The sequence below is a fragment of the Drosophila biarmipes genome, chromosome 3L (genome assembly GCF_025231255.1).
Source record: "Drosophila biarmipes strain raj3 chromosome 3L, RU_DBia_V1.1, whole genome shotgun sequence".
In the NCBI taxonomy this organism is placed as follows: Eukaryota; Metazoa; Arthropoda; class Insecta; order Diptera; family Drosophilidae; genus Drosophila; species Drosophila biarmipes.
This window is the reverse complement of record NC_066613.1, coordinates 16,087,837-16,110,178: the sequence shown is the minus strand read 5'-3', so window position 1 is coordinate 16,110,178 and position 22,342 is coordinate 16,087,837. Positions and strand designations below refer to the sequence as shown.

The window sequence follows — 22,342 nt, the reverse complement described above, 5'->3', positions numbered from 1 at the left end:
TAAAATATTCATAGGTATACATTTTATTCATATAGTAAACGGAACATTATACTTGTGTGAACTTTAAAGTTTATTTCGGATTGGAAACTAGATAAGAAATGATTTGATGTATTATTAAATATGCATTATTAATATCAATAACGATTTAACTTAATTTAAATTCACCATTATTTTTATAGTTTCCAATTGGAAATTAATTATTTAATTAAAGCTCACGCAAGTCAAAGTTCCGTGTCTGAACTAGTTCCATACTAGTTCCGCTGTTATCACAAACTTTCCATCCCTGGTTCTACCCCCAAGAATTTATTCCCAGTTGATAGACAAAAACGCCGGCTAAAAAATGGAAAAGTTCAACAAAGCGCAGGCCAAGAATTTGGCTGCTGCCCAGAAACTGGTGGACACCTACGCCTCCAGCTCTGAAGATGAAGGCGAACTGGACGAGCAGCATATTCTGGGTAAACCAACCGCCGCCACTCGTGACGTGTCATTCGAAAGCTAACAACTATTTCGGCTTTATCTTTACCACATATAGAACTCCTCTATAAGAACTACAGACCAGCGGAGAGCCCAGGGAGCTCAAAGGATGCTGCGCGAACCAGCACGTTCCTGGAGAACACCCTCCACTCGGGAGCAGCCACCTGCCTCATCTGCATCGGCAGCATTCGCCGAGTGGAGGCCATTTGGTCCTGCGAGAGCTGCTACTGCTTCTTCCACCTGAACTGCATCCAGCGGTGGGCCAACGACAGCATGATGCAGATGAAAGTGAAGGCGGCGGAGCAGCAGAACGGCCAGGCCAGCCAGGGGCACTACAATCACCTGGGCGAGTTTGTGCCGCCCAAGCGCCAGAAGTCTCTGCACTGGTGCTGCCCCCAGTGCCGCAGGGACTACCAGCCGGCGGAGAAACCCACGCAGTACAACTGCTTCTGCGGCAAGGAGGTGAACCCTGAGAACCAGCCCTTTCTGGTGCCCCATTCCTGCGGCGAGATCTGCGGAAAGCTGCTGCAACCGAAGTGTGGACACGATTGCAAGCTGCTATGTCATCCGGGCCCATGCCCTCCGTGTGCCCAGCAAGCGCAGGTGTCCTGTTTGTGCGGCAAATCCAGTCCCAGGTCCATGAGGTGCATCGACAAGCAGTGGAGGTGCCAGCAGCCGGTAGGGTTTCGACTTTTGTGGATAACTTTCCCGCTTTCTTACTAATGTTACCACCTTACAGTGCAAGGATCTTCTTGCCTGTAGCAAGCACAAGTGCAATCAGGTGTGCCATCGACCAGGACAGTGCCCGCCCTGCACCAGCAAAAGCCTGCAGCCTTGCGAGTGCCAGAGGGAATCCAAGATGGTCAACTGCTCCGATCGCAAGTGGAAGTGTCAGAACGTAATGGAGTCTATTGAGTCAGAGAAAATATGTTAAACCCATAAATTCTTGCAGGTTTGTGGAGCGTCCTTTTCTTGTGGCTTGCATATTTGCGAAAAGGTCTGCCATGCCGATCCCTGCGGCGATGGCGAGTGTCCTTTGCAAGTCAGGAGCTGTCCTTGTGGGAAGAATGTAAGCCTATCCCTGAAGTTTAACAAAATATTTATTTATTTTTAATTCTGCAGACTCAAGTTAGACCCTGCAATGAGGCTGAGGAGACCTGTGGCGATACTTGCCAGAAGCTGTTGTCCTGTGGCCAGCATACTTGCACGCAGCGATGTCACCGAGGACCCTGCATTTCCGTAAGATGTTTACCAAGAAATCATAGCAGCTCTCCAAGTAAAATATATGTTTTTTAGTGCCCCGTGAGAACCAAAAAGAAATGTCGCTGTGGTTTGCATGAAAAGGAGCTTCCTTGCTCCAAAGAGTTCACATGCGAGACTAAGTGCAAACAGATACGAGATTGTGGCAAACATGCTTGCAATAGAAAGGTGAGAAATCCTTCTTTGCTTTTGAAACTAGGTATCAAACTTGTTCTATTCCTTTTCCAGTGCTGTGGTGATCAGTGTCCACCCTGCGAGAAGATTTGTGGCAAGCAGCTGAGCTGCAACAAGCACAAATGCCAGTCCGTGTGCCACAACGGACCCTGTTATCCCTGTAAACTGGAGTCCCAAATAAACTGCCGCTGTGGAAAGACGAAAAGAAGTGTTCCTTGTGGAAGAGAGAGGAGTGCCCGCATCGTTTGCATGGAACTCTGCCGGTGGGTGTTGATTTAAAATTATAAACTGGAAACCGTTTTAATCCACTTATTTTAGCATAACTGCCAAATGCCACCACGCCGTTAAACATCGTTGTCACAAGGGAGAGTGTCCTCCTTGTGGCCAGGTGTGTGGGCTTCCCAATGACACCAGCAAATGCGGACACATCTGTAAAGCTCGCTGCCATGAGGCAGTTCGAGTTAACAAACCCAAAGAGGCTAAGCCACAGGCTAAAAAGGTACATTTAAAATGCTTTAAAAGTTCCAATTCAAACCCTTTCCACTTTGTGTTACAGTATGATTATAAAGCTCTACCTCACCCCCGATGTGAAGAAGGCGTCGTTGTCACCTGCATCGGGGGTCATGAGGTGGCCACCTGGCCCTGCTGGAACTCCAAGCCCAGCTCCTGCCAGCGAAAGTGTGCGCGTCAGCTAAGATGCGGTAATCATAAGTGCTCCTTGGTTTGCCACTCTGTGGCGCTGCCACAGGACATGGCTCAGCAAGCTGGTTGTGCCAACTGTGAGGAGGGCTGCTCCGTCCCCCGACCCACCGGATGTGTTCACGCCTGTCCCAAGGGCTGTCATCCGCCGCCCTGCGCGCCCTGCAACTTTGTGATCAAGATCAAGTGCCACTGCGGGCTTAATCAGGTGGTTTACAAGTGCAGTGAGTACTTCGATGAGACGGGCACTGTCCAGGAGATTATGGAGCGGAGGGAGAAGCTACGTAGCTGCCTCAATCGGTGCTTAAAGAATGTGAGTAACCAAGGCTCTTAAATTAGGATAAGGGAGGATGAGATCATTACTTTTACAGTATCCCTGTGGTCATCGCTGCACTGCAATATGCCACTCGGGCAAGTGTCCCAATCCGGAGTTGTGTCGCAAGAAGGTTCGCATCTTCTGCGCCTGCAAACGACTCAAGCAGGAGATTGCCTGCGACAAGCACCGGGCTGGTCAAACATCCTTGGAATGCGACTCTAACTGCAAGGCGGAGCAAACACGCGCCCAGGCGGCGGAGCTACAGCAGCTGGAGCAAAAGCGTCGCCACGAGGAAGAGCGAAACCGGCTGGAGCTCGAGAAGTTCGAGGCGAAGTTCGGCAAGCGCAAGCACAAGGAGCGCAAAACCGTGGACGTGGGTCCGGCCAAAATCAAGATAGACTGGCAGCGCTGGGCCATCTATATTGTGTCCATCCTCACAGTGGTGGGTGCAATTGCTGTGGCATTTTACGCGGACAGTTAAACGAGTGACAACAAGCGATTCAACGAGTATTTCTAATATCAATTTAAACAGATAAGCAAATCGAATTAAAACAATGACTGATAAGCACTTCCAGGCAGCGCAGTGTTTGTATATGTTGAGCTCTTTTCTAATCCGGCTGGCCAATTACTCCGCCTTGGCCTTCTTCTTGTAGAAGCAAGCGGCGGCGAAGACGGAGGCGCTAAGGAACGTCGAAATCAGGAAGTTGGACAGTAACATCCAGTCGTGTGATTGGAAGAATACCGTGTAAATTCGAGCTGTAAGCGATAAATAAGTTAATTGATGACCTCAAGTGGGGCAATGCAAGCTGTGATCTCACTCATGTTTGTGAAGGCGGAGAGCGCCCATGTGGTTCTGCTGACGGAGCTGGCATCTTTGGTCCTCAGGATGGCCAGCAGCTGGAGCACCTTGCTCGTGGCTCCGATGGGCGTGCAGAAAGGCTGAAGAAACAAACAAATATTTATACAAATTTCGAGATATATATCAATTGCCCGAGCACAAAAGGTATTAATAGCCGCTCAAATATTATACAACAAACACCGATGACCTTGGGAAGAGATGGTGCCCAGTTAAGAGCGCCTCCCTTCCAAACTAAAACAAATCAAAGCAAACCCGTTTGCTCGATAGCATAATTAGTTAATTAAAAAAGTGAGTGAGTGCGAACGGGTTTTGAACTGCGCCGAAGTCGTTATCTGGGCAGGCATTCCCTCCTAATCAGTGGCCAGGTGATAGACAAGCTTACTCACCACCAGGAACGTAAGGATGATAATGGGGAAAAGCTTCAGGTAGATTAGAGTGGCCACTATGCTGTACAGTACGGCCACCAGCTGAGTCCTCTTGCCCAGCAGATCCTGGTACTTGAAGGCGTAGTAAATCAGGGCGTACTCCTGCAGCAGCAGCACAGGATACTCCATGTACGAGAGGAAGTCATAGCCACTGGTGTAGTTGTAGGACAGCATCACCGTGTAGCTGAACAGCTCCAGGCACAGTCCCAAGACGCTGATGCCTGATCCGAGTACATGGATATCTTGAGTGGAAGGTGTGTGTGTGGGCTGTGCTCACCTTTCGAGGACTCGTTCGCCCGGATCGTGTTGATCTGCGGCACCTTGATGACCAGGCAAGACGAGACCGTGATCAGGCTCAGCAGGTCCGCTATGACGAGCACCAGTCCCCGCTCCAGGTACTCGGAAACCACATCTCCGAGAGCTCCACTCATTGCGACCGTCGAAATTCGAAATTTGCAATTTGTGAGTGTGACCAAAACATTGTGTGGGCGGAAATGCTAGTGTTACCACATCCCTCTGCGTTCACATTAAATTGCGATAGTTTATATTAAAAAAGCAAGCTTTTACATTTATAAACACATTAAATATGGTCTTTACCTGTGATGTTTTAAAACCATTAAAAAAATAGGTTTCCAAGTGGGAGAAGTAATCTATGAACTATAAACTATGATTGCTTTATAGGAAAAATAAAAAAATAATTTAGAATAGTAACAAAGAGAAAACCTTATAAAATGTAAAGTATCTCGAATGTTTTTCATTATTATTTTAAATATTGTCGCAGTGGCGCGCGCACTCACGCACATCTCTAGCTTGGGGCTCGAATTCCCATCGTATATTCGAATTGTCGAGCGGCGGTCACACTGGATCCGCATAGTTTTTTTTTCGGGTCCAAAATCTGTCCAAATCCGCAAATTACATGCATATTCTTGTACCTAAAGATCGGAAAACCAAATAGACAGCGTGAGAGTCGGCTGAAAAAGGCAAAAAGTTCGCAATTCTCGCAGGAGCAACATCCTTAAAACGTATGTGAAAAATTCGATTGCGCGTGTGTGTGAGCTCTGCGCCAGTGTGTGTGAGAGTGGGCCCAATCGCAAAAACTTTTACACGCGTTAAATATGCAGTTTAAAAGCTGAAAAACAATTGTGGCCCCAAAAGCAGGGTGTGTGTGTCTTGGCCTCCTCCAAATAACAGCCAGCCAAAAGTTTATAAACAATTTGCACGGGACCACGCGCACTTAGACTTTTGCTACGAGCGAGCGAGTGAGCATGTGTGCGTGTGTGTGGCTCTGCCTGTGTGTACAACAATGTCCACATTTTTCTTTTGTTGTTTGCTCCACGAATTATGGGGCTATGGCTATCCCTCCATGTTCCGTCCGCTGCATTTGCAGGTGCAGAAAAGTGGGGTTAGGGAAGCCAGCGGAAGTGGCGGAGCTCGAAAATCCTCAAGGAGCGCGCATTGCTGCTCTGCATTCGCAACGAAAGTAATCTATTTTTGGGGGACTGCCACTGCGACTGGGGACCACAGGTCGCCGTCTCTCTGCCCATTTGGCTGTGAGTGTGTGTATGCAACGATTATGACGACTCCACACCCGTGGTTAAAATCCACAGAGAGAAAAAGTTCTCGGGCGCGCATCCCCGATACCGTGTTGTCCTGTGTGGCACAGGTAAAATGCGTATCAAAATGCGGTGTGAAAGCGGAGAGCCCTACAGCGACCCTAAGAAACGTATTTTTTCGGGAGGTCAACAGCCAAAGGCCTGGCGCGGGGGGTGGGGGAAAGGAGGGTGGGTAGAGAATGAGAATAAAAGAAAACGTTCGGGAGAAATGCCTGCACATCTGATCTGCTTGGCCAGTGATGCAACAGCAGGAGCGCTGAAATTCCTTTGTGATCTCGCCCCTTTTGTTCTGCGGATGCTGCGCTGCAATGGCTGATCTCTGCGGCTCCTCCTCCTCCTTTCGTCGTCCTCCTCCTCCGAATCTTCCAATCTCTGCCTGCAGCGATCCCTTTTGCTACTCTCTCGGCAGCGTCTGAGTGTGTGTGTGCGTCTGGATGGTAGGATGTGATGGCCAGTCAAGCTGCTGTCAACCATCAGAGATGCGCAGCTGCGATTTTCCGGTCACTGTGACTGGGAGCAAGGATCAGTGGGAATGTAACAAGGGTCTTTCTTTTTTATTTCAAACGCCACTGATCGCTAATGCTTGATAAAAAGCACCTTTTAATCACCCCATGTGGCATGTGATGTCGCATTTTCCTGGAAAAAACACTTAGTTGGAGTCATTTATTTAAAAATGTGACTAACCTCAATGTTTGTTGGTATTTTCGGCTGGAAATTTATTACACATTTAAAACAAAATCACGTTTTTCTGATTTTACTTGACATTGATGAAGCAAGTATTTTTTGAAGCGCTAAAATTCTGTGACTCAACCCAGTCGTGGTAGTAATCTTGCTTGGGCGTGCATAGATTCTACAACTAGTCAGCACTTAACATTTCGTTACTAAATGCAACGATTAGCAACAGAGCACCATTTTATAAACCGTAAATAACTTTGTTCTATAAATCTGAATGTTCTTGTCAATAAATGTAAGTCTTCCAAATGACTCCAGTGACTTCTTCCAAAGGCCAAAAGGTTTCCCGTAGCTTTAGTTCAGTGACTCATTTTCCCGGCTACCAGTGACTGCTCCCCGCGCTGATCATCTCCGAAAGCCAGTCAAAAGCGGAGGGAAAAGATAGCGGCTTGAATTGCAAGGTGTACGTGATGTTGTTGTTCTTGTTGTTGGTGCTGCGGCTGCTGTGTATCTTTGGTGCTTCTTCTTCTTACGTCCGTTACTTCTCGCCCTCGCCATCTCTGTTCTTCTCTCCTCTCCGCAATACCTTTTTGCTGCCTGCTGTCTCTCCTCGCAGTTGTTGTTGTCGTTGTTGTTGTAATACCCGTTTCGTCTTCTTTTCCCATTCTACTTCGCGCCGTTTTAGCCTCTTCCGCCGATCCGATGCACTTTTGTGATTTCCTTTTTCGAGTTCCAGCGACGCCGGCAGCGGCAGCGACGTTACAACAACATTTTCCCACTGCTTTTCATTGCTTTGGATTTTTATTTTTTTTGCAACCATCAGTTTGCGCTTGTTGCGTGGGAATTTCGGATCATCTTCGATTCTCAGGGCACAAAAGGATCGGATTTGTTGTAAGCGGTGAAAAATATGTAATACCCGTGGTTTCTTAAGATACTAATGCGGCGTCTCTTGCTAATGCTCACAAGTTTTTCACGAGAGCTAACTTCCCTTATGTGGAGCATATAGAATAGTATTCTTTTGCTCGAAACTTCCAAACACTCAGTGGAATAGTATTCAATTTTCCTACAGATCTCGTGCGCTTAACTTTCCAGTTTATTCATTTCCAAATCGTTAATCTTTCCAGGAGAGCGCGCTGCCCACTTTTGAATGCCTGAAAAGTATTATGGAAAGAGGATGCCCAGCTGCTAGCAGTGAATCCGTGGCCAGTGCAGGGGAGCGTACTCAGTCAGCAGTCACCAGCTCCACCTCCACGTGGGCCAAGAGTCAGGCCTCCACCAGCCGGAAAGCAGGAGCATCAGAGGGATTAGGAGCTGCATTAGGAGCAGTAGCAGCCGCAGCAGGATCAGCAGGAGCCGGCGGAGAAGCCTTTGTATCTATGTCAACACTGCGGGACGATGTGGAGGACGTGTGTGTGTCGTCAAACTCACAACATGGTTTCGCCGTAGTTCTGGACGATGAGTCCAGCACCTTTGAGATTAGCTCTTCCAACTCACTGCCCACCAGTGCGGGGGCGGCGTCCACGGTGGGCGTGGTGGCCGTCGACGACAGCTCCTCCACGGACACCTTGAACGGTGGCCATCCGGGTCTGGGCCACACCGCCTCCTCGGAGCACAGTCATCAGGGCTTCTTTAACGAGGACAACGAGGATCCTCCGGTTGTATGCCTTATAAACGATGATGACGATGATGAGGAGCCCGAGCCGGAGGACGAGGATGAGGAGGAACTGATTGAGGACGATGACGAGGACGTAGTGGACATTGTAGTGGCCGCCATCGACTGCCCGAACACATCACAATTGGCTCTGTCCGATGGTACCATCATGGCGGCAGATGGATCCAAGATCTTCCTGGAGACACCCGTCGTGGAGGAGGCCCAGCCGCACCCCGGCCAAGTGGTCACAGCCGTATCCCAGTCGGAGCTCACGGGAAAGCCAAAGAGATTGAGCGACGAGTTCTTGCTGGGCGAAGAGGATCAGGCGGAGAACCTGGCTTTGGGAAGAGGTATCAAGTCGGAACCGGTCAGCGCCGGTCTGGACGACAATCCCTCGGAGGGCGACGATGCGGCCACTTGCTCCTCTCTGCACGACCGCCTCATGTCCGTGCGCCTGAAGCAGATGAGTCTGACGGCCAACGCCGTTTCGAATCCCTCGCCAGCAGCCTCCGCCAACGCCGCCGCTCCCGAGGAGGCCTCCACATCCAGCTCCAGCTCAAACTCCAGCTCGGCCTTGTCCAAGGCAGACATTGAGTCCATGGATCTGATCGAGCGCCGTGACTTTGAAACGGAGCAACGCCTGACGGGCGGCATCATCCTGCGCACCAGCTCCATGATGAGCCAGAACAAACTGAATCTAAGTCTGATCAAGTCCGTGGCGGGGGGCAGTAGGATGGCCAATGGATCGGGCACGGCCAACAGTGACGACTGGCCTAGCAGCAGCAATGGCCGCACAGTCTCCTCGGACAGCAAGTACACCTACAACAAGGATCTGTCCACGACTCCCACGAGCAGTCGCAAGTACACCAACAGCCGGCTAAGCAAGTCCACTGCCAAACTGAATCTGGGCTCCACGCTGAGCGCCTCCAGCTGCAGCCAGCACCGGAACAGTTCCAGTTCCACGTCAAAATCCATGGAGTCGTCGTCGACCAGCTGTACCGGAGCAGCCCGAACGGATGTGTACACCAACACCAATTCGAATGATTACCCAGGCCTGGCTCCCTCCGCATCCGGTTCATCCACATCCAGTGGCAGCTGCCAACAGGATCAGGAGGAGAACGTGAGTGCATCGGTCTCCTACAGCTCGGTGGGATCGCAGACCTCTCAGGAAGGTGGTTGCAGTCGCACCACCGCTATCAATCCAACGGCGGATTGTTCTGCCGGAACCGCCTGCTTGGGTGAGTCTCAGGCCTCCACATCGGCATCAACCTCATCCGGAGCTGGAGCGTCCAACTCAAATCGTTGCCAGTATGCCACTGCATCGACGGCGAAAGTAGCTCGTCAGGTCAATGCCAGCGCCCAAACCCAAGAGCGTTTTCTGGCACGCAGCAATCCTTCCGCTGCCAGTGGAGCGGGAGTAGCTGGTGTCCAGCCAGCTGCTTCAGTTCGGCAACGACGGAACGGTTCCAGCGATGTTGTCCATCTGGAGGTGGTTGTGGAAGAGGGAGCTGGCGGAGGAGACGGTGGCCTGGTGGAACCCGGAGACTTTAGTGCCGAGGAGCCGTGGGGCAACTGCGATGAGGAGAACAACTGCTCCGATCTGGAGGAAATCTGCACGTGCCAGAACGGTAACGGGAGTAGCTACGGCGGCAGCAATGCCAGTCTCAGCGAGACCTTCGACCTGGACGTCATGGACCCCGATGAGCCAATCTCCCTGTCGCTTTCCACTGCCGCCTCTGCCGCTGCCTTCTCCGAGTGCTCGCTAACAAATCCCAGCTCGCTGATTTCACAGCAGCGCAAGCGGAAGTACAACGAGGGACGCCTGCTGGATGGCGGTGACTACTCGCTGACCATCTCTTCCAGCGGCGGAGTGGGCGGATCGGGTTCGGGCGTCAGTGACAACTGCCGCAAGCGGATTGCCTACGACTTTGCATCCACGCCGCGCTCCTCGCAACATTCGGGACCCACGGCGGTGCTGTCCTTGACCCCCTCATCGCACCTGGCCAACGCCTCGCCGGGATCGGCTTTAGGTCGTCGCACGCCGCGTTCCGTTCCCACTCGTGACAATCCGCCGCCAGAGCTTCAGCACTGGTTGGGCCAATTCCAGCGATGGTCGCACGTGGAGCGACTGCTGGCCCTGGACCGTCTAATCGATCACTGCGATCCGTCGCAGGTGCGTCACATGATGAAGGTGATTGAGCCGCAGTTCCAGCGCGACTTCATCTCGCTGCTGCCCAGGGAATTGGCCCTCTTTGTGCTGTCCTACTTGGAGCCCAAGGATTTGCTGAGAGCCGCCCAGACCTGCCGCAGCTGGCGTTTCCTGTGCGACGACAACCTGTTGTGGAAGGAGAAGTGCCGCAAGGCCCAGATCCTGGCCGAGCCACGTAGCGATCGCCCGAAACGGGGACGCGATGGCAACATGCCGCCAATTGCCTCGCCCTGGAAGGCCGCCTACATGCGCCAGCACATCATCGAGATGAACTGGCGGTCGCGACCTGTGCGCAAGCCCAAGGTGCTTAAGGGCCACGACGATCATGTGATCACGTGCCTGCAGTTCTCCGGCAATCGCATAGTGTCAGGCTCCGATGACAATACTCTTAAAGTATGGTCGGCGGTGAATGGAAAGGTCAGTGTTTCAAGCATTACTTAAAGATATACTTATAACATAGTGTTTTCTTTTGTTCTTACAGTGTCTGAGGACTCTGGTGGGTCACACCGGTGGCGTTTGGTCTTCCCAAATGTCCGGCAACATCATCATCTCGGGCAGCACGGATCGCACACTCAAGGTCTGGGACATGGACAGTGGCGCTTGCGTCCACACGCTGCAGGGGCACACGTCCACGGTGCGCTGCATGCATCTCCATGGCAGCAAGTAAGAGAACGCCTTATATTTTTATGGTAATCAATGCTAATGCAACTGAATATATCCCCAGGGTGGTCAGTGGTTCGCGAGATGCCACTTTGCGGGTATGGGACATTGAACAGGGCTCCTGTCTGCACGTTCTGGTCGGTCATTTGGCCGCTGTGCGATGTGTGCAGTACGATGGAAAGCTGATTGTGTCCGGAGCCTATGATTATATGGTCAAGATCTGGCATCCGGAGCGGCAGGAGTGCCTGCACACGCTGCAGGGGCACACGAACCGCGTCTACTCGCTGCAGGTGGGATCATTCAACGTTTTTTATGTGATTTAGTTACTTATTTGGTTTTTATTTATTCTAGTTTGATGGCCTCCATGTGGTCTCGGGCTCCCTGGACACCTCCATTCGCGTGTGGGACGTGGAGACGGGCAATTGCAAGCACACCCTGATGGGTCATCAAAGTTTAACCTCTGGCATGGAGCTGCGCCAAAACATTCTCGTCTCGGGCAATGCCGATTCCACTGTCAAGGTGTGGGACATCACAACCGGACAATGTCTGCAAACGCTATCGGGTAAGTTAAGGATATCTAATAATTTCCTTCATTTCAAACTTCAGAATTCTATAATATTTTCTAGAAAAGTACTTTAAGCAAATATCTTCAATTTTTTCTAACCAAAATTCTTTTATTACCTCGCAGGTCCAAACAAGCATCAGTCTGCGGTCACCTGCCTGCAGTTCAACTCCCGATTTGTGGTGACCAGTTCCGACGATGGCACTGTCAAATTGTGGGACGTTAAGACGGGCGACTTTATACGTAACCTGGTGGCCCTGGACTCTGGTGGATCCGGCGGCGTTGTGTGGCGGATTAGGTGAGTAGCGGACAAATATAAATCCTCTTATTATTAACTAACGATTATGTAACCTATAGGGCGAACGACACCAAACTCATTTGTGCCGTGGGCTCCCGCAACGGAACGGAGGAAACGAAGCTCATGGTCCTGGACTTTGATGTGGAGGGGGCGTGTGTCAAGTGCTCATAGGAGCTGGTGGGGCACTTCCGGTCGGGCCTTCGCCTGCACGTTTGGAGCCAGGCAGCGAAGGGCCAAGGAGGACGGGGCAGCTAGTATACAGCTTCAAGCGAGATTTCATTGCAAACTCATCTAAGCACAGAGAAACACACAAAGACACAGACGGATACCGCGGATGTGAAAGTCCGCAACGTAATGTTGATTGCCTTGCCAACAGAATGCAGCTGCTCACATACACCACACACCATACACACCATGCACACACCATTCACACACTAAACACAAAACAATCAAGGGAAAATGAAGAGGAGGAGGATGAGGAGGAGGCGGCTCGGGTGGTCGGGGTGTGGCTGTGGCTGTGAGTGTGTATTGTTAATAATACCTTCTTTAATTTACGTTGCTTCATAGCCAAAATTCGTTTTCCACCGTAGAATAATTTCGCTTCTTAGTTTTTATCACGACTGTCCCCCTATGGCGAGAGTCGATTGAATTATTTCTAATATTATGATTACGTATTACAAACCGCAGATACAAATGTGCAGTTGCAGATGCAAATACCTTGTGGTTCCGCGTCGTGTGAACCCGAGAGAGAAAACGTTTATGAAAACAGAGCTTTATATTGATTAAATTGTAATTTGTTTAACTGGAATTCGGATAAGTTGGATATGTTAATATTGGCCCAGCACTGGAGTTGAGTTTGCCGTCTATTATGTTTACATTTGTGGTTTCGTTTCGTCCAATTTGTTTTGTTTAAATGTGTACTTGAAGTTTTCAACAATCTATTATCGTGTTCCGATTGTTTCTCCTTTAATTTGAATTTGATTTGATTTACCTGTCATGTGTAGTAGTTAGCGATATTGGCTTCCAATTCCAAATTCGAAATTCCTCATTTGCCAGGAACCTGCCACAATTGCCGTACATAGTGTGTAAGAGTCATCTGCCGAACTCATCGAGCAGCAGCTCACCCCCGCAAATAAGTAACAAAAAATAAAAAACATTAAACAACTGCAACAACACTGCAACACAACAACACTCACACGTGAAATCATTAAGCGAACATATATTTTAATTATAGACTGATTTATTAGTAATTGAAATTAATCTACAAATATGTATGTGTAATGGTACCGTATGTATTTCAATAAAATTTATCGGTTTAAGCATAAATCTGAATAAACGCAGGAATAATAATACAAATAGTTAAAACTATGTCTTGTGTGAATATTATTAATTGTGGGTTGGGTATCTCTTCTAAAACAAAAGCATTATCTTTTTAGTGTATGCATGTAATTTCACTTTATTCGCTCATTTTTTAACCGGAGATAACTCCAAAAAACAATAAAATACTCCATACTTTATAATACAACTATTGTAAGCCTAAGAATGGACGATGCTTGGATGGATAGTTTCCGTTTGTAGCTCATCGCTGATCTCCTCCGGTTACCAGCTTACTTTTTGTCCAAGGAAACGGTTCCATTTGCGAGGGGTTGCGAATTCATTTACGGGGTTATTTATACAGATTAACCTTCTCTTTAATCAAACAAATCACTTCAATGCGATTCAATTCCAAAACCATAATGGGTGAGTAATAAACTTAAATTTAAGTTAGGCAAACTAAATAACTATCAACTAAATGCGTAATTGACTTTAAGTATTCAACGTGGTGTCCAGATTCTCTGCTCTCTACATCTTTGACTTCTTGCTGCTGTGCCCCTCGATGCCGACATTGCAGCGCGAGGTCACGTCCTGGGCCGAGGTGATAGTGCTGGGCACTCCACCGCCTCCCAGAGCGGAGATGGTGCCATTGCTGGGTCGCTTCCGTGTGGGCGAGTGAACCGGCGACTTCTGCTTGAGGCACTCCACGTCGTTGAACACCACCTGGGCACCGCCGCCACAAGTGGGAATCACATTGCCCTTGTACAGCTTGGTCTCCACATCTCCATCCGTGTCCGCGTCCTGTGAGACGAGGCAGTACTTGGTGGTTCCGTGGGCGGTCAGCTCCTTCATGTCGGTCAATTTCGTCACCGATTTGCGGTTCTTCAGATACGGCTGCATGATGGTGCCCAGGGGTACGGGATTGGCTGCCCGGTGCTCCAGCCACTTGTCGCCGGCGGAACGAGAGCGTCTATGTCGATTGTTGGCCGCTGCGGCTCCCTGTAAGGCAAAGGAGAAATGTAAGAATTGTAAATTAAAGGAATCTATGTCATCTTACATGACGCGGCGTGGCGTAGATATCCGTTCTTGTTGCCGGCACCGAAGACTCCTCTGTACGCGCTGTATATGCACCACGATCCTTTTCGTTGAGAATGTTCTCGGAGCTCTGGGAACGCGGCAAACTGGGCAGATCCTCGGACTGCAGAATGTTCGAGACCAAGCGCAGCTTCTCGTCCTTGATACGCATGCGCTCCTGCAACTTGGCACGCTGCTCACGCAGCTTCAGCTCAAACTCACGCTTGTTTTTGTCCGATTCCACGGCCAGCTTGGAGCTGAACTTCTTCTTTTGCTTCTCCTTCTCATGCTCCTTCTGGGTGAGCATGTTCTCCTTCTCATTCAGCTTGAAAGTTAGCTCCTCGATCTGCCTTTCCCGCTTGCTCAGCGTGTTGTTAAGTACGTCGATGGAGCTCTCGTGAATACGCACTTTTTTCTCGAGGGCAGCGCTGCGATCGCGCTCTTGCTTGTAGACAGCCTTCAAGGAGGCAAGCTCTGTGCGCAGTTGAAGGTTGTCACGGTCCAGATTCATCAGCATTTGCCGGAAACTATCACCTAGAGAGCAGGAATAAGTATTGTTTGTTTATACATTGGTTGTAAGTCTTACACTTTATATCGAAATTGGCGCGCAGCTTCTTTCGCTTTTCTATACGCTGCTCCAGATAGTGCATCAGCTCGCGGATCTTAATCTCCGCCTCGGGACTGTCCACTTCGTAGGCGGGAAAATCGGGTCCCAAACTGTACACCAGGCCCACATCCACCTCCAAGTCCTTGGCCTCGGGAATGCCTAGCTCATTCAGATTATTAACGGCAATCTTAAATAGTTTGTTGGCCTTGCGACGACCGGGGGTCAGACCCAAATCTTGCTTCATGGGCGTGGCCCGAGCTATTTGCACTTCCTGCGTCATCTCAGCAAACTTCATCACTTGCTAAGGGTAGATAAACCATAAATATCAGTAATCCTTGGGGAATATAAAGTACTTACCATATTCTCGTCATAGTCCTCGATCCTTGGGTTGATGCACACAATCATGGACACCTGCCCTTCGCCATCAAAGTAGTTCTTGAACATGTGTGTGATCTTGGAGTCGCGATAGGGAATCTTCTTGGGCGGCAAGCCATTTCCCGCCGCCAACTGGTTTTCCCGTAGATACTCCAGGCATGTGCGCAGCGTCATCAGCGAGTTGTTAATGTTTCCGGCCTCGCGGAGTCGCACTCCCGTGTTCTTGGTGCGCGAGGACCGCTCACTGCCCGCCAAATCCACCAGGGACAGCTGGCTAACCGTAATGTTCTGCCTGTCCTGGACAACATTCTCACCCTGGCTGTCAGTGGGCGCCTGCACCAAGCGTATGTTGAACACCGAGTGGCTCCTGCTGGATTCCGCATTGAGAACAGTGTGCCCCATGCGCTTGCGCTTTTGGCCCATCTGGAAGACCTCGAGGGCCTCCTCCACCGTCTTGACCTCCACTTCCGTAACACCGTGGACGAACATGTGACGATTGGCATCCTCCCGAATGATTTTGCTCTGCAAAGTCCTAAGGAGAAAACGTTTTTTATTAAATTCCCTAAGATGGCAAAGCCTCAATATCAATACTCACTTCTGTATACCCGAATCCTCCAGCAGATCGTAAACGCTGTTGTTATAAATCTCAATATAGGTGACAAACACTGAGTACATGTTATCCTCATCCAAACCAAGCAGCGGTGTGGGCTCCACGGAGGCCTGTGAAGCAATTTCCGGATCTGAGTCCTTGTGCCTGAAGGCAAATCGTCCTGCGCCCGCGAAACGCTGATTCATTTCATGCTGCCGCTCCAATAGGGCATCCTCCTCGGACAGGATCTCGAATCCATTGAGCTTGTCCGGCTTGAAGACAAACTTCTTGGCCTGGTAATCGGAAATGGTGCGGAAGAGCACGTCCAGGCAGCGCGGCATGATGCCCCGGTGCTTTAGATTCCCGGTCATGGTGTAGGTCTTGCCACTGCCAGTGACGCCGTAGGTGAAGAGCAGGCTATTGCGACCCTTGAGCAGGTTCTCCACCAGTGGCTGGGCCACCGAGCCGTACACATCCTGCTGCGTGGCGTCCGGCTGGAAGACGTGCTTGAAGATGTACTGAATCTCGCGCTGGGCGCCATTGTGTGGCTTGTGGTGCTGCAGCAGCTGATCGTGTGGGTTCAAAGCGATCGTTGTGGAGTTCTTGACCCGCAAGGAGGCCAGATCCGCATCGGACTGGAGGGGTCGCACGCGACAGAACACATTCACGGGATCCCGGGCCTTGTCCGAGGTGTCTCGCCTTAGTTTTTCCGCAGTAGGTTGCACCCGCGGTGTTTTCGGGACGACGCGCATCGGCGTCCTGGGTCTGCGGAAGGAAATTTGCAATGCTAGAGTCGATCTTTTCGGGCCTGTCATCGTACTCACACTGCCTTCATGTTTTCCGCTTTCTTTTGCCAATAACTTGATATTCAGGCTGTGCTATTTATTGTTTTGGTGCACAAATCGAGATCTCTTTTGGTTCGTTACCTTCAAATTTACAGCGCCAAGCGACGCCACGCTTTGTTTTAGAGTGACCGAATCTCGGGAAAATACCGCCTTTGCATTCGATATATACTATAGAATCACAAGGGTGTAGACACCCCCCTTCATTACAATAGGGTTTCTAGTGCAGCGCTACATAAGTAAAACATTTAAATAATCGTTCTGTCCCAAAATATTTTAATTCAAAATAATTTTTAAGTACATACAAAAAATATTTTAATTTTAATTATAAATAAAATGAAGAAATAAATTAATTAAACATTTGGTTAATCACCTATTTTATTGACACACATTGTCACTTTGCACAATCCGTATTTTTCGAGGGCTACACAATATTTTGGCGGGCCTTGGAGACTTTTTAAAAACTAAATAATATCGCTTTAGGTCACTATTACTTTTTATTAAACTTAAGAATGGAGAACATTTTCCGCATTAGTGCCGGTCCGTTCCAATAACCCTTCATCATCAGCTGCCAGTAGAGCACCGGCATCAGCTCCTTCTTCATAAAGAACATCGAGTACCGCTCCTTGGCCTGATCAATAGGGAAGGTCTCCACGGGCGTGAGAGTATAGTCGAATTCCGCCAGGATGCAGGAGCTGTAGCCGGTGACAATGGGACAGGAAGAGTAGCCATCGTAGATGTCCGTCGGCGGCTTTCCCGCGATTGCCGCAATCAAGTTCTTGAAGACCACAGGAGACTGGGCAGCTGTAAGCGGATAGGGCTCATTTCGTATGCCACATCATTGAATATTCCGATTACGAATCCCAACGGAATCCAGATCTTACCTGCCGCCGCCGCCGTCTTCGAATTGGGTGTGCAAGCTGAATCGCCGATGGAGAACACGTTGCTGTACTTGTTATGCTGTAGCGTCATTTGGTGCACGTCCACGAAGCCAGTTGGGGTCACCAGCTGCTTGCAATTGGCCACCACATCCGGAGCCGTCATCGGTGGCGTCACATGGAGCATGGAGTACTAGGAGAAGCGGTATCGAATGATATTATATTGTATTTTGATTACAAAAGTAATTTAAGTAAGTAATTTAAGGAACCGAACCTATGTCAACTTTTCCAAGAACTTTTGTTTACCTATATCTTTCTAACCTTGTGTCTTGAATTTCTTAAAGCTTTAAAGTGGAATATATTGGCAAGAAACTAAGCAATAAAATTACTACACTAATTACTGTCGAGAATTTTAAGAAGTTAAACTAATTAAAAAGTTATCTAGCTTTATATTTCAAAATCAGACTTTCTACCTTTTTTACCACTTACCTCTTCTTCGTATAACTTTCCGGGATTTACAAGGTCCTCGAAAACGGCTATGTTATCTCTAGGCCTAACTTCCACAAGGTTTCTGTTCACATTAAGAGTGATATTGCGCTTCTCCACCAGTTTCATCAGTGCATCTGCATAATGTTTTACGCCAAAGATCACGGGAAGAGATGTGTTATAAATAATATTTACATCGTTGCGGCGACCCATCTAAAAAAGGGATTAAAATCCATGATATTTTCCTCTATATCTCTGTTATAATCATACACAAACCTTCCTGAAATAGTGATCCGATATGTAGGCTATTTTCTGCGGAGCTCCTGCACACTTGATGGGGCAATGGGGAAAGGTGAAGACTGCGTTTCCCTTGTTGGTCCTACGCAGACAATCGTACACCTGGTCCACGTACTTCGGCGAATAAATGGAACAAACATTGCTCTCCGGGGTCTCCAGGGCTTCCACCAGTCCAGGAATCTGTGCAATAGGATGATAAATACATGATCTCCTGAGTATTTCAAAGCTGATACACACCTTTTCATACTTAAGCTGCAATCCTGTGGCAATAACAAGAAAGTCGTACTTGATCGTCTTGCCACCCGAAGTGCTAACCTTATTATTGTCCGGATCGAACTCCACGGCCTTTTCCTTCACCCACTTGGCCTTCTTGGGCAGGACATCAGCCATCTGCCTGTGGCTTTGATCTAATCGCTTCATACCTCCGCCAATTAGGGTGAACATGGGTTGGTAGTAGTGTTTCTGAAGGGGAAGTACCAAGTTATCATTGAAGCTTATCATCATCTTAAAGATAACCTACATCTTCTGGTTCCAGCACGATCACCTTGTTGCTGCCCAGGCGCGAGGACAGCTTGGCGGCCATGGCGCAGCCACCAGTTCCTCCTCCCACCACCAAAACTTGACATCTGGAAGGGAACAAAATTGCTATGAAATAGTTTTGAAATTCCAGGGACTCCTCATGACAGAATATGCATGACCACACCCTCTAAAAAGAGCTCCTGCACGAGTATCAACGTAATCGAACCGTGACCCAGAAGTTCAAATTTCATTATCGCCATTTACCAGGTAGTAACTTAGAACCTACATGCTAACCCCGCCTAAAGCATACTAATTCAATTTGTTTTGATAGATATACACTTGCCATGCCATCCGGTTCGCGGAGAATCGCAAAACTTTCACAGCGATATAAACAAACTTACTCTTGCCGCTCGAGGTTCACCCGCGATGTGGACAGGAATCTGGTTGCGAAGGCGGGTGCAACTGGGTGGCTGGAGGCGAAGAGGTGCCTCTGGCACTGGCTAAGGGTCCCTGGAAGACGGCGGTTCATCGTGGTAACAGGTGGGTCTGCAATCCGTCGATCTTCGCAATGTTAGCTGTTGAAAATCGGACTGCGAATGGCTACAACCGGTGGGCGACTGGCGCAGAAAAAAGCTTTTGATGGGGGGTTATCAAACCGGTCACACTGGCAAAAATTTTGGGCTATTTGCAATTTTGAAAAAAAAACTTTAAAATTTAAAAACAACCGGTGTTTATTAGACTGCACTGTATAATTCCAAACATTTCGACCTACTTTCACGAACAACAAATCGTGTTTGCCGAAACTTGTCAGTGAATCCCAACATAACAAATGATTTTAAACACAAATAAATATATAATGGTCCCCCTTTTTTTTTACAAAGAAATCTGTTTTGCTAACTGCACTAATTTCGAAAATATGTCAGGCCCCCAGAAAGTTAAATACGAGTTTAATTTCGTCCATTAGCCATAAAACTCGAAGTGTGTGTGGGTGAAAACCTGTTTTGTGTTTGGAATTTTTCAGGGGTCATAAAGACAGTGAACACGTAGCAAAGAGCACTATAATTTTTGCTTGGCTGTATTAATTGTTTAACCTTGAAAGATTGCTAAAGCTTTTGGGCAGGCTTTTTTAGTCAGCTGTTTAGCCCATCAAAGCTTATTCGGTGCTAAATAAACGCAAGCTTTAGATTACGCGTATGCCCGAACCACTTAATTGCGGTGTACAGTGAATCCCGCGAGTAAGGAACCCATGAGATCATGTTTTAAAATTACGGGCACTTAGTTCTAACAAAGCAACAAATATTTGCCTGCTTATCGGGGCTAAGTGGCTGATTATTTGCGTTTTTTCATGGCATACCTCAAGGGGCAACCTTATCGAAGGGGAAGTTTTCCAAAATGCTGATAGCTGCTTATTATTACGCAGTAAAAATATAACATTCTTCGAAAAAAATATAGCCTTGCAAAAGAATTCGCATTTTCGGCTTTTGCTTTTGATTCCATATCACATCGAAATAAATCCCTAGAGACCAGAAACCCAAAGCTAAGGAAATTAAAGCCAGTGCTGAGGCTTTGGAAACAGCTGCAATTCGGAATTTAAATATTAAAATCAATATTTTCACATTTTTTTGTGCTTACTTCTCAGCCTTATCAAGTAAAGCCTATATTGAGCGAACATTAAATGGGCAATTAATATATTGTACAAGTCTAATCAGAACCTGAAGGTCGCCTTTAAGTTTTATTGATAAACCGCAGCGGTCATTTACTTGTATACATATAGGGTGTATAAAATTAAATCAAATTATAGTAAGTGACCGGAAATGTAAGCGATTAAAATGTAGATGGACATTGCTAGTCTCAGCTAAAAATCGTTTTAAAATATTTTAAGCCTTTTCATTTAAATAGACATTGCGAGTCTCAACTTAAAAACTTTCTGAAATATTTAAATCCATTTTTATTTAAATTAAAGATCATATTTTTTCAACATTTATTTTAGACTATATTTTATTTAAGCCATGTTGCAATGTATGTTTTGCTATTGAAAACTAGTTTTTTTTTTAAGTTTGAGTTTTACCTGAAGTTAACTTTGAGTTATAAAAAACTACATTTTCGATTATGTGACAAAACGAATAAAGAATAAAACTTATTAAAAAAATGTTTCATAAAATATCATATCATATATATACCTCAATACATAATTGTTTTTTTAAGTAGTAAATTCCCTTAAACTATGTGTTATTTTAATAGGTTTTCCGCAGTCTTAAAGACAGATAAGATCATACATTTTTTCATGTATACTGTTTCCTGATCTTATCTGTGCTACATGAGTGCAAGCCTGAGATCATGAAACTATAACATTTTTTGCATCATTTTAAAATTCCCCGGCTGGTACATTTTTTTAAAAAGTACGCAGTTGGTAAAAGCCTAACAAGATCTCATGAAAATGTTGCCCAAGTTTTCTGGGTACACTATAAATTAGGGGCCTGCCGACGTAGTTCGCGTATGTGTCATATCCAGGGATTTTCCACGGCCCCACAGACGGACAGACAGCCGCGCATCGATGCTAATAAATGTAGTAAATGCTGGATGATTAAGTGAACAATGTGGCCAATAAACGGGCGGCGGACATGTCAAACGCCGCGAGACGACAACTGTGACAGCGGCGGGTTTAATTACGCCATGCTGCCGACTGATTGCAGATGGCTGTCGAGGGAAGGGGGGCTGTACAGATGGGCGGCCCTGAGGGGCAGGTCCTGGCAAGGAGCTAGCGTGGGCCCGACCCGCCATGAGGTGGCCCATCGTCAATTGGAGACAAGCTGGCAATTCAAATGAAGCCCTATTGACGGATGGCCAAATTGGCTGCGCGACTGCGTGGGCGACTATCTATCTGTCTATTTGGACATATAGAAATCAATGGGTGGTTGGGCGCTGGGTGGTGCCCTCGGCGGGCGATGGCCACTTTAAATTGGGCGTGGCCTCTGTGGGCTCTGTTGCTAGGTGAGCATACATCCATTACCGTTTCCATTTCCATCTGCTGCGGCAAGGTCCCACCGGGCCATCATCATGTTGTTCCCGACCCGATAATGACCGAGCTGGTGGTCACCATGCTGGCTTTCCCCGGCTCTCCGCAGCCTGTTGTCGGTGGCCTGTGATTGCGTGAGCTCCACTTCATTTGAATATAACGGTGGCAGGCCACTTGGAGCACGTAGGCCCACACGCAGAGAAAAGCCTGGCACTGTCGCTGCGATAATATCTGCTCAATTTTAGGGCAATTTCGTTATCTAGTACCTAAGATAGACATCAAATACGTGACTTTTATTAATTGTTTATAGCAAACTAACTTCTCCTCTCAGGCTTACTCACAATCCTTATTATAAATTTTATAATATGATGTAATACCTATAAAATAAAATCAGATGTTTTCTTGATCTTTATTGAAGACATCAGCTATTATAAAAATATTTCATTTGCTGTCACAGATAAGAACTGCTCATA

At 47.8% G+C, this 22,342-nt stretch overlaps 5 protein-coding genes across 6 annotated transcripts; 2 read left to right on the top strand and 3 right to left on the bottom strand.

Moving 5' to 3' along the window:
* Positions 1-286: 286 nt before the first annotated feature.
* Positions 287-3,517, top strand: LOC108035556 (NF-X1-type zinc finger protein NFXL1). Its single transcript, XM_017111224.3, has 10 exons — positions 287-455; positions 533-1,152; positions 1,214-1,372; positions 1,427-1,543; positions 1,597-1,713; positions 1,771-1,902; positions 1,963-2,171; positions 2,227-2,407; positions 2,465-2,920; positions 2,979-3,517. Exons 1-10 carry the CDS (start codon positions 341-343, stop codon positions 3,402-3,404), a joined length of 2,532 nt encoding a protein of 843 aa, XP_016966713.1. The 5' UTR covers positions 287-340; the 3' UTR covers positions 3,405-3,517.
* Positions 3,423-4,689, bottom strand: LOC108035557 (solute carrier family 66 member 3). Its single transcript, XM_017111225.3, has 4 exons — positions 4,485-4,689; positions 4,169-4,428; positions 3,742-3,862; positions 3,423-3,679 (listed from the first exon to the last, which is right to left on the bottom strand). Exons 1-4 carry the CDS (start codon positions 4,636-4,638, stop codon positions 3,549-3,551), a joined length of 666 nt encoding a protein of 221 aa, XP_016966714.1. The 5' UTR covers positions 4,639-4,689; the 3' UTR covers positions 3,423-3,548.
* A 349-nt stretch (positions 4,690-5,038) lies between these two features.
* Positions 5,039-12,680, top strand: LOC108035058 (F-box/WD repeat-containing protein 7). 2 transcript variants are annotated; one of them, XM_017110444.3, is made up of 7 exons: positions 5,039-5,229; positions 7,617-10,769; positions 10,834-11,015; positions 11,077-11,302; positions 11,364-11,574; positions 11,701-11,872; positions 11,932-12,680. In XM_017110444.3, the coding sequence occupies exons 2-7, from the start codon at positions 7,656-7,658 to the stop codon at positions 12,041-12,043; spliced, it is 4,017 nt and encodes a 1,338-aa protein (XP_016965933.1). In that variant the 5' UTR covers positions 5,039-5,229; positions 7,617-7,655; the 3' UTR covers positions 12,044-12,680. The 2 variants fall into 2 exon arrangements, with proteins under 2 accessions (XP_016965933.1, XP_016965932.1); XM_017110443.3 differs by lacking the exon at positions 5,039-5,229 and adding an exon at positions 7,366-7,383.
* A 529-nt stretch (positions 12,681-13,209) lies between these two features.
* LOC108035059 (kinesin-like protein KIF23) lies at positions 13,210-16,800 on the bottom strand. The gene is made up of 6 exons (XM_017110445.3): positions 16,656-16,800; positions 15,838-16,596; positions 15,225-15,774; positions 14,847-15,168; positions 14,244-14,794; positions 13,210-14,185 (listed from the first exon to the last, which is right to left on the bottom strand). The coding sequence occupies exons 1-6, from the start codon at positions 16,664-16,666 to the stop codon at positions 13,715-13,717; spliced, it is 2,664 nt and encodes an 887-aa protein (XP_016965934.1). The 5' UTR covers positions 16,667-16,800; the 3' UTR covers positions 13,210-13,714.
* Positions 16,801-17,147: 347 nt separating this feature from the next.
* LOC108035694 (sulfide:quinone oxidoreductase, mitochondrial) lies at positions 17,148-19,706 on the bottom strand. The gene is made up of 7 exons (XM_017111413.3): positions 19,255-19,706; positions 18,855-18,960; positions 18,572-18,796; positions 18,314-18,514; positions 18,041-18,250; positions 17,558-17,744; positions 17,148-17,477 (listed from the first exon to the last, which is right to left on the bottom strand). The coding sequence occupies exons 1-7, from the start codon at positions 19,380-19,382 to the stop codon at positions 17,164-17,166; spliced, it is 1,371 nt and encodes a 456-aa protein (XP_016966902.1). The 5' UTR covers positions 19,383-19,706; the 3' UTR covers positions 17,148-17,163.
* Between the last annotated feature and the right edge of the window lie 2,636 nt (positions 19,707-22,342).

Coding starts and splice junctions, on each gene's coding strand:
- LOC108035556 (XM_017111224.3), top strand. CDS start 341: ATGGAAAAGTTCAACAAAGCGCAGGCCAAGAATTTGGCTGCTGCCCAG. Junction 1,544..1,596: donor GCTGTCCTTGTGGGAAGAAT/GTAAGCCTATCC, acceptor TTAATTCTGCAG/ACTCAAGTTAGACCCTGCAA. Junction 2,408..2,464: donor CTAAGCCACAGGCTAAAAAG/GTACATTTAAAA, acceptor TTTGTGTTACAG/TATGATTATAAAGCTCTACC.
- LOC108035557 (XM_017111225.3), bottom strand. CDS start 4,638: ATGAGTGGAGCTCTCGGAGATGTGGTTTCCGAGTACCTGGAGCGGGGA. Junction 4,429..4,484: donor GGCGAACGAGTCCTCGAAAG/GTGAGCACAGCC, acceptor TACTCGGATCAG/GCATCAGCGTCTTGGGACTG. Junction 3,863..4,168: donor TCATCCTTACGTTCCTGGTG/GTGAGTAAGCTT, acceptor TTGTTTCTTCAG/CCTTTCTGCACGCCCATCGG.
- LOC108035058 (XM_017110444.3), top strand. CDS start 7,656: ATGGAAAGAGGATGCCCAGCTGCTAGCAGTGAATCCGTGGCCAGTGCA. Junction 10,770..10,833: donor GGTCGGCGGTGAATGGAAAG/GTCAGTGTTTCA, acceptor TTGTTCTTACAG/TGTCTGAGGACTCTGGTGGG. Junction 11,873..11,931: donor GGCGTTGTGTGGCGGATTAG/GTGAGTAGCGGA, acceptor TGTAACCTATAG/GGCGAACGACACCAAACTCA.
- LOC108035059 (XM_017110445.3), bottom strand. Junction 15,775..15,837: donor GAGGATTCGGGTATACAGAA/GTGAGTATTGAT, acceptor TTTTCTCCTTAG/GACTTTGCAGAGCAAAATCA. Junction 14,186..14,243: donor TCTACGCCACGCCGCGTCAT/GTAAGATGACAT, acceptor TTTGCCTTACAG/GGAGCCGCAGCGGCCAACAA.
- LOC108035694 (XM_017111413.3), bottom strand. CDS start 19,382: ATGAACCGCCGTCTTCCAGGGACCCTTAGCCAGTGCCAGAGGCACCTC. Junction 17,745..18,040: donor GAAAGTTATACGAAGAAGAG/GTAAGTGGTAAA, acceptor CGCTTCTCCTAG/TACTCCATGCTCCATGTGAC. Junction 17,478..17,557: donor GAAGACGGCGGCGGCGGCAG/GTAAGATCTGGA, acceptor ATCCGCTTACAG/CTGCCCAGTCTCCTGTGGTC.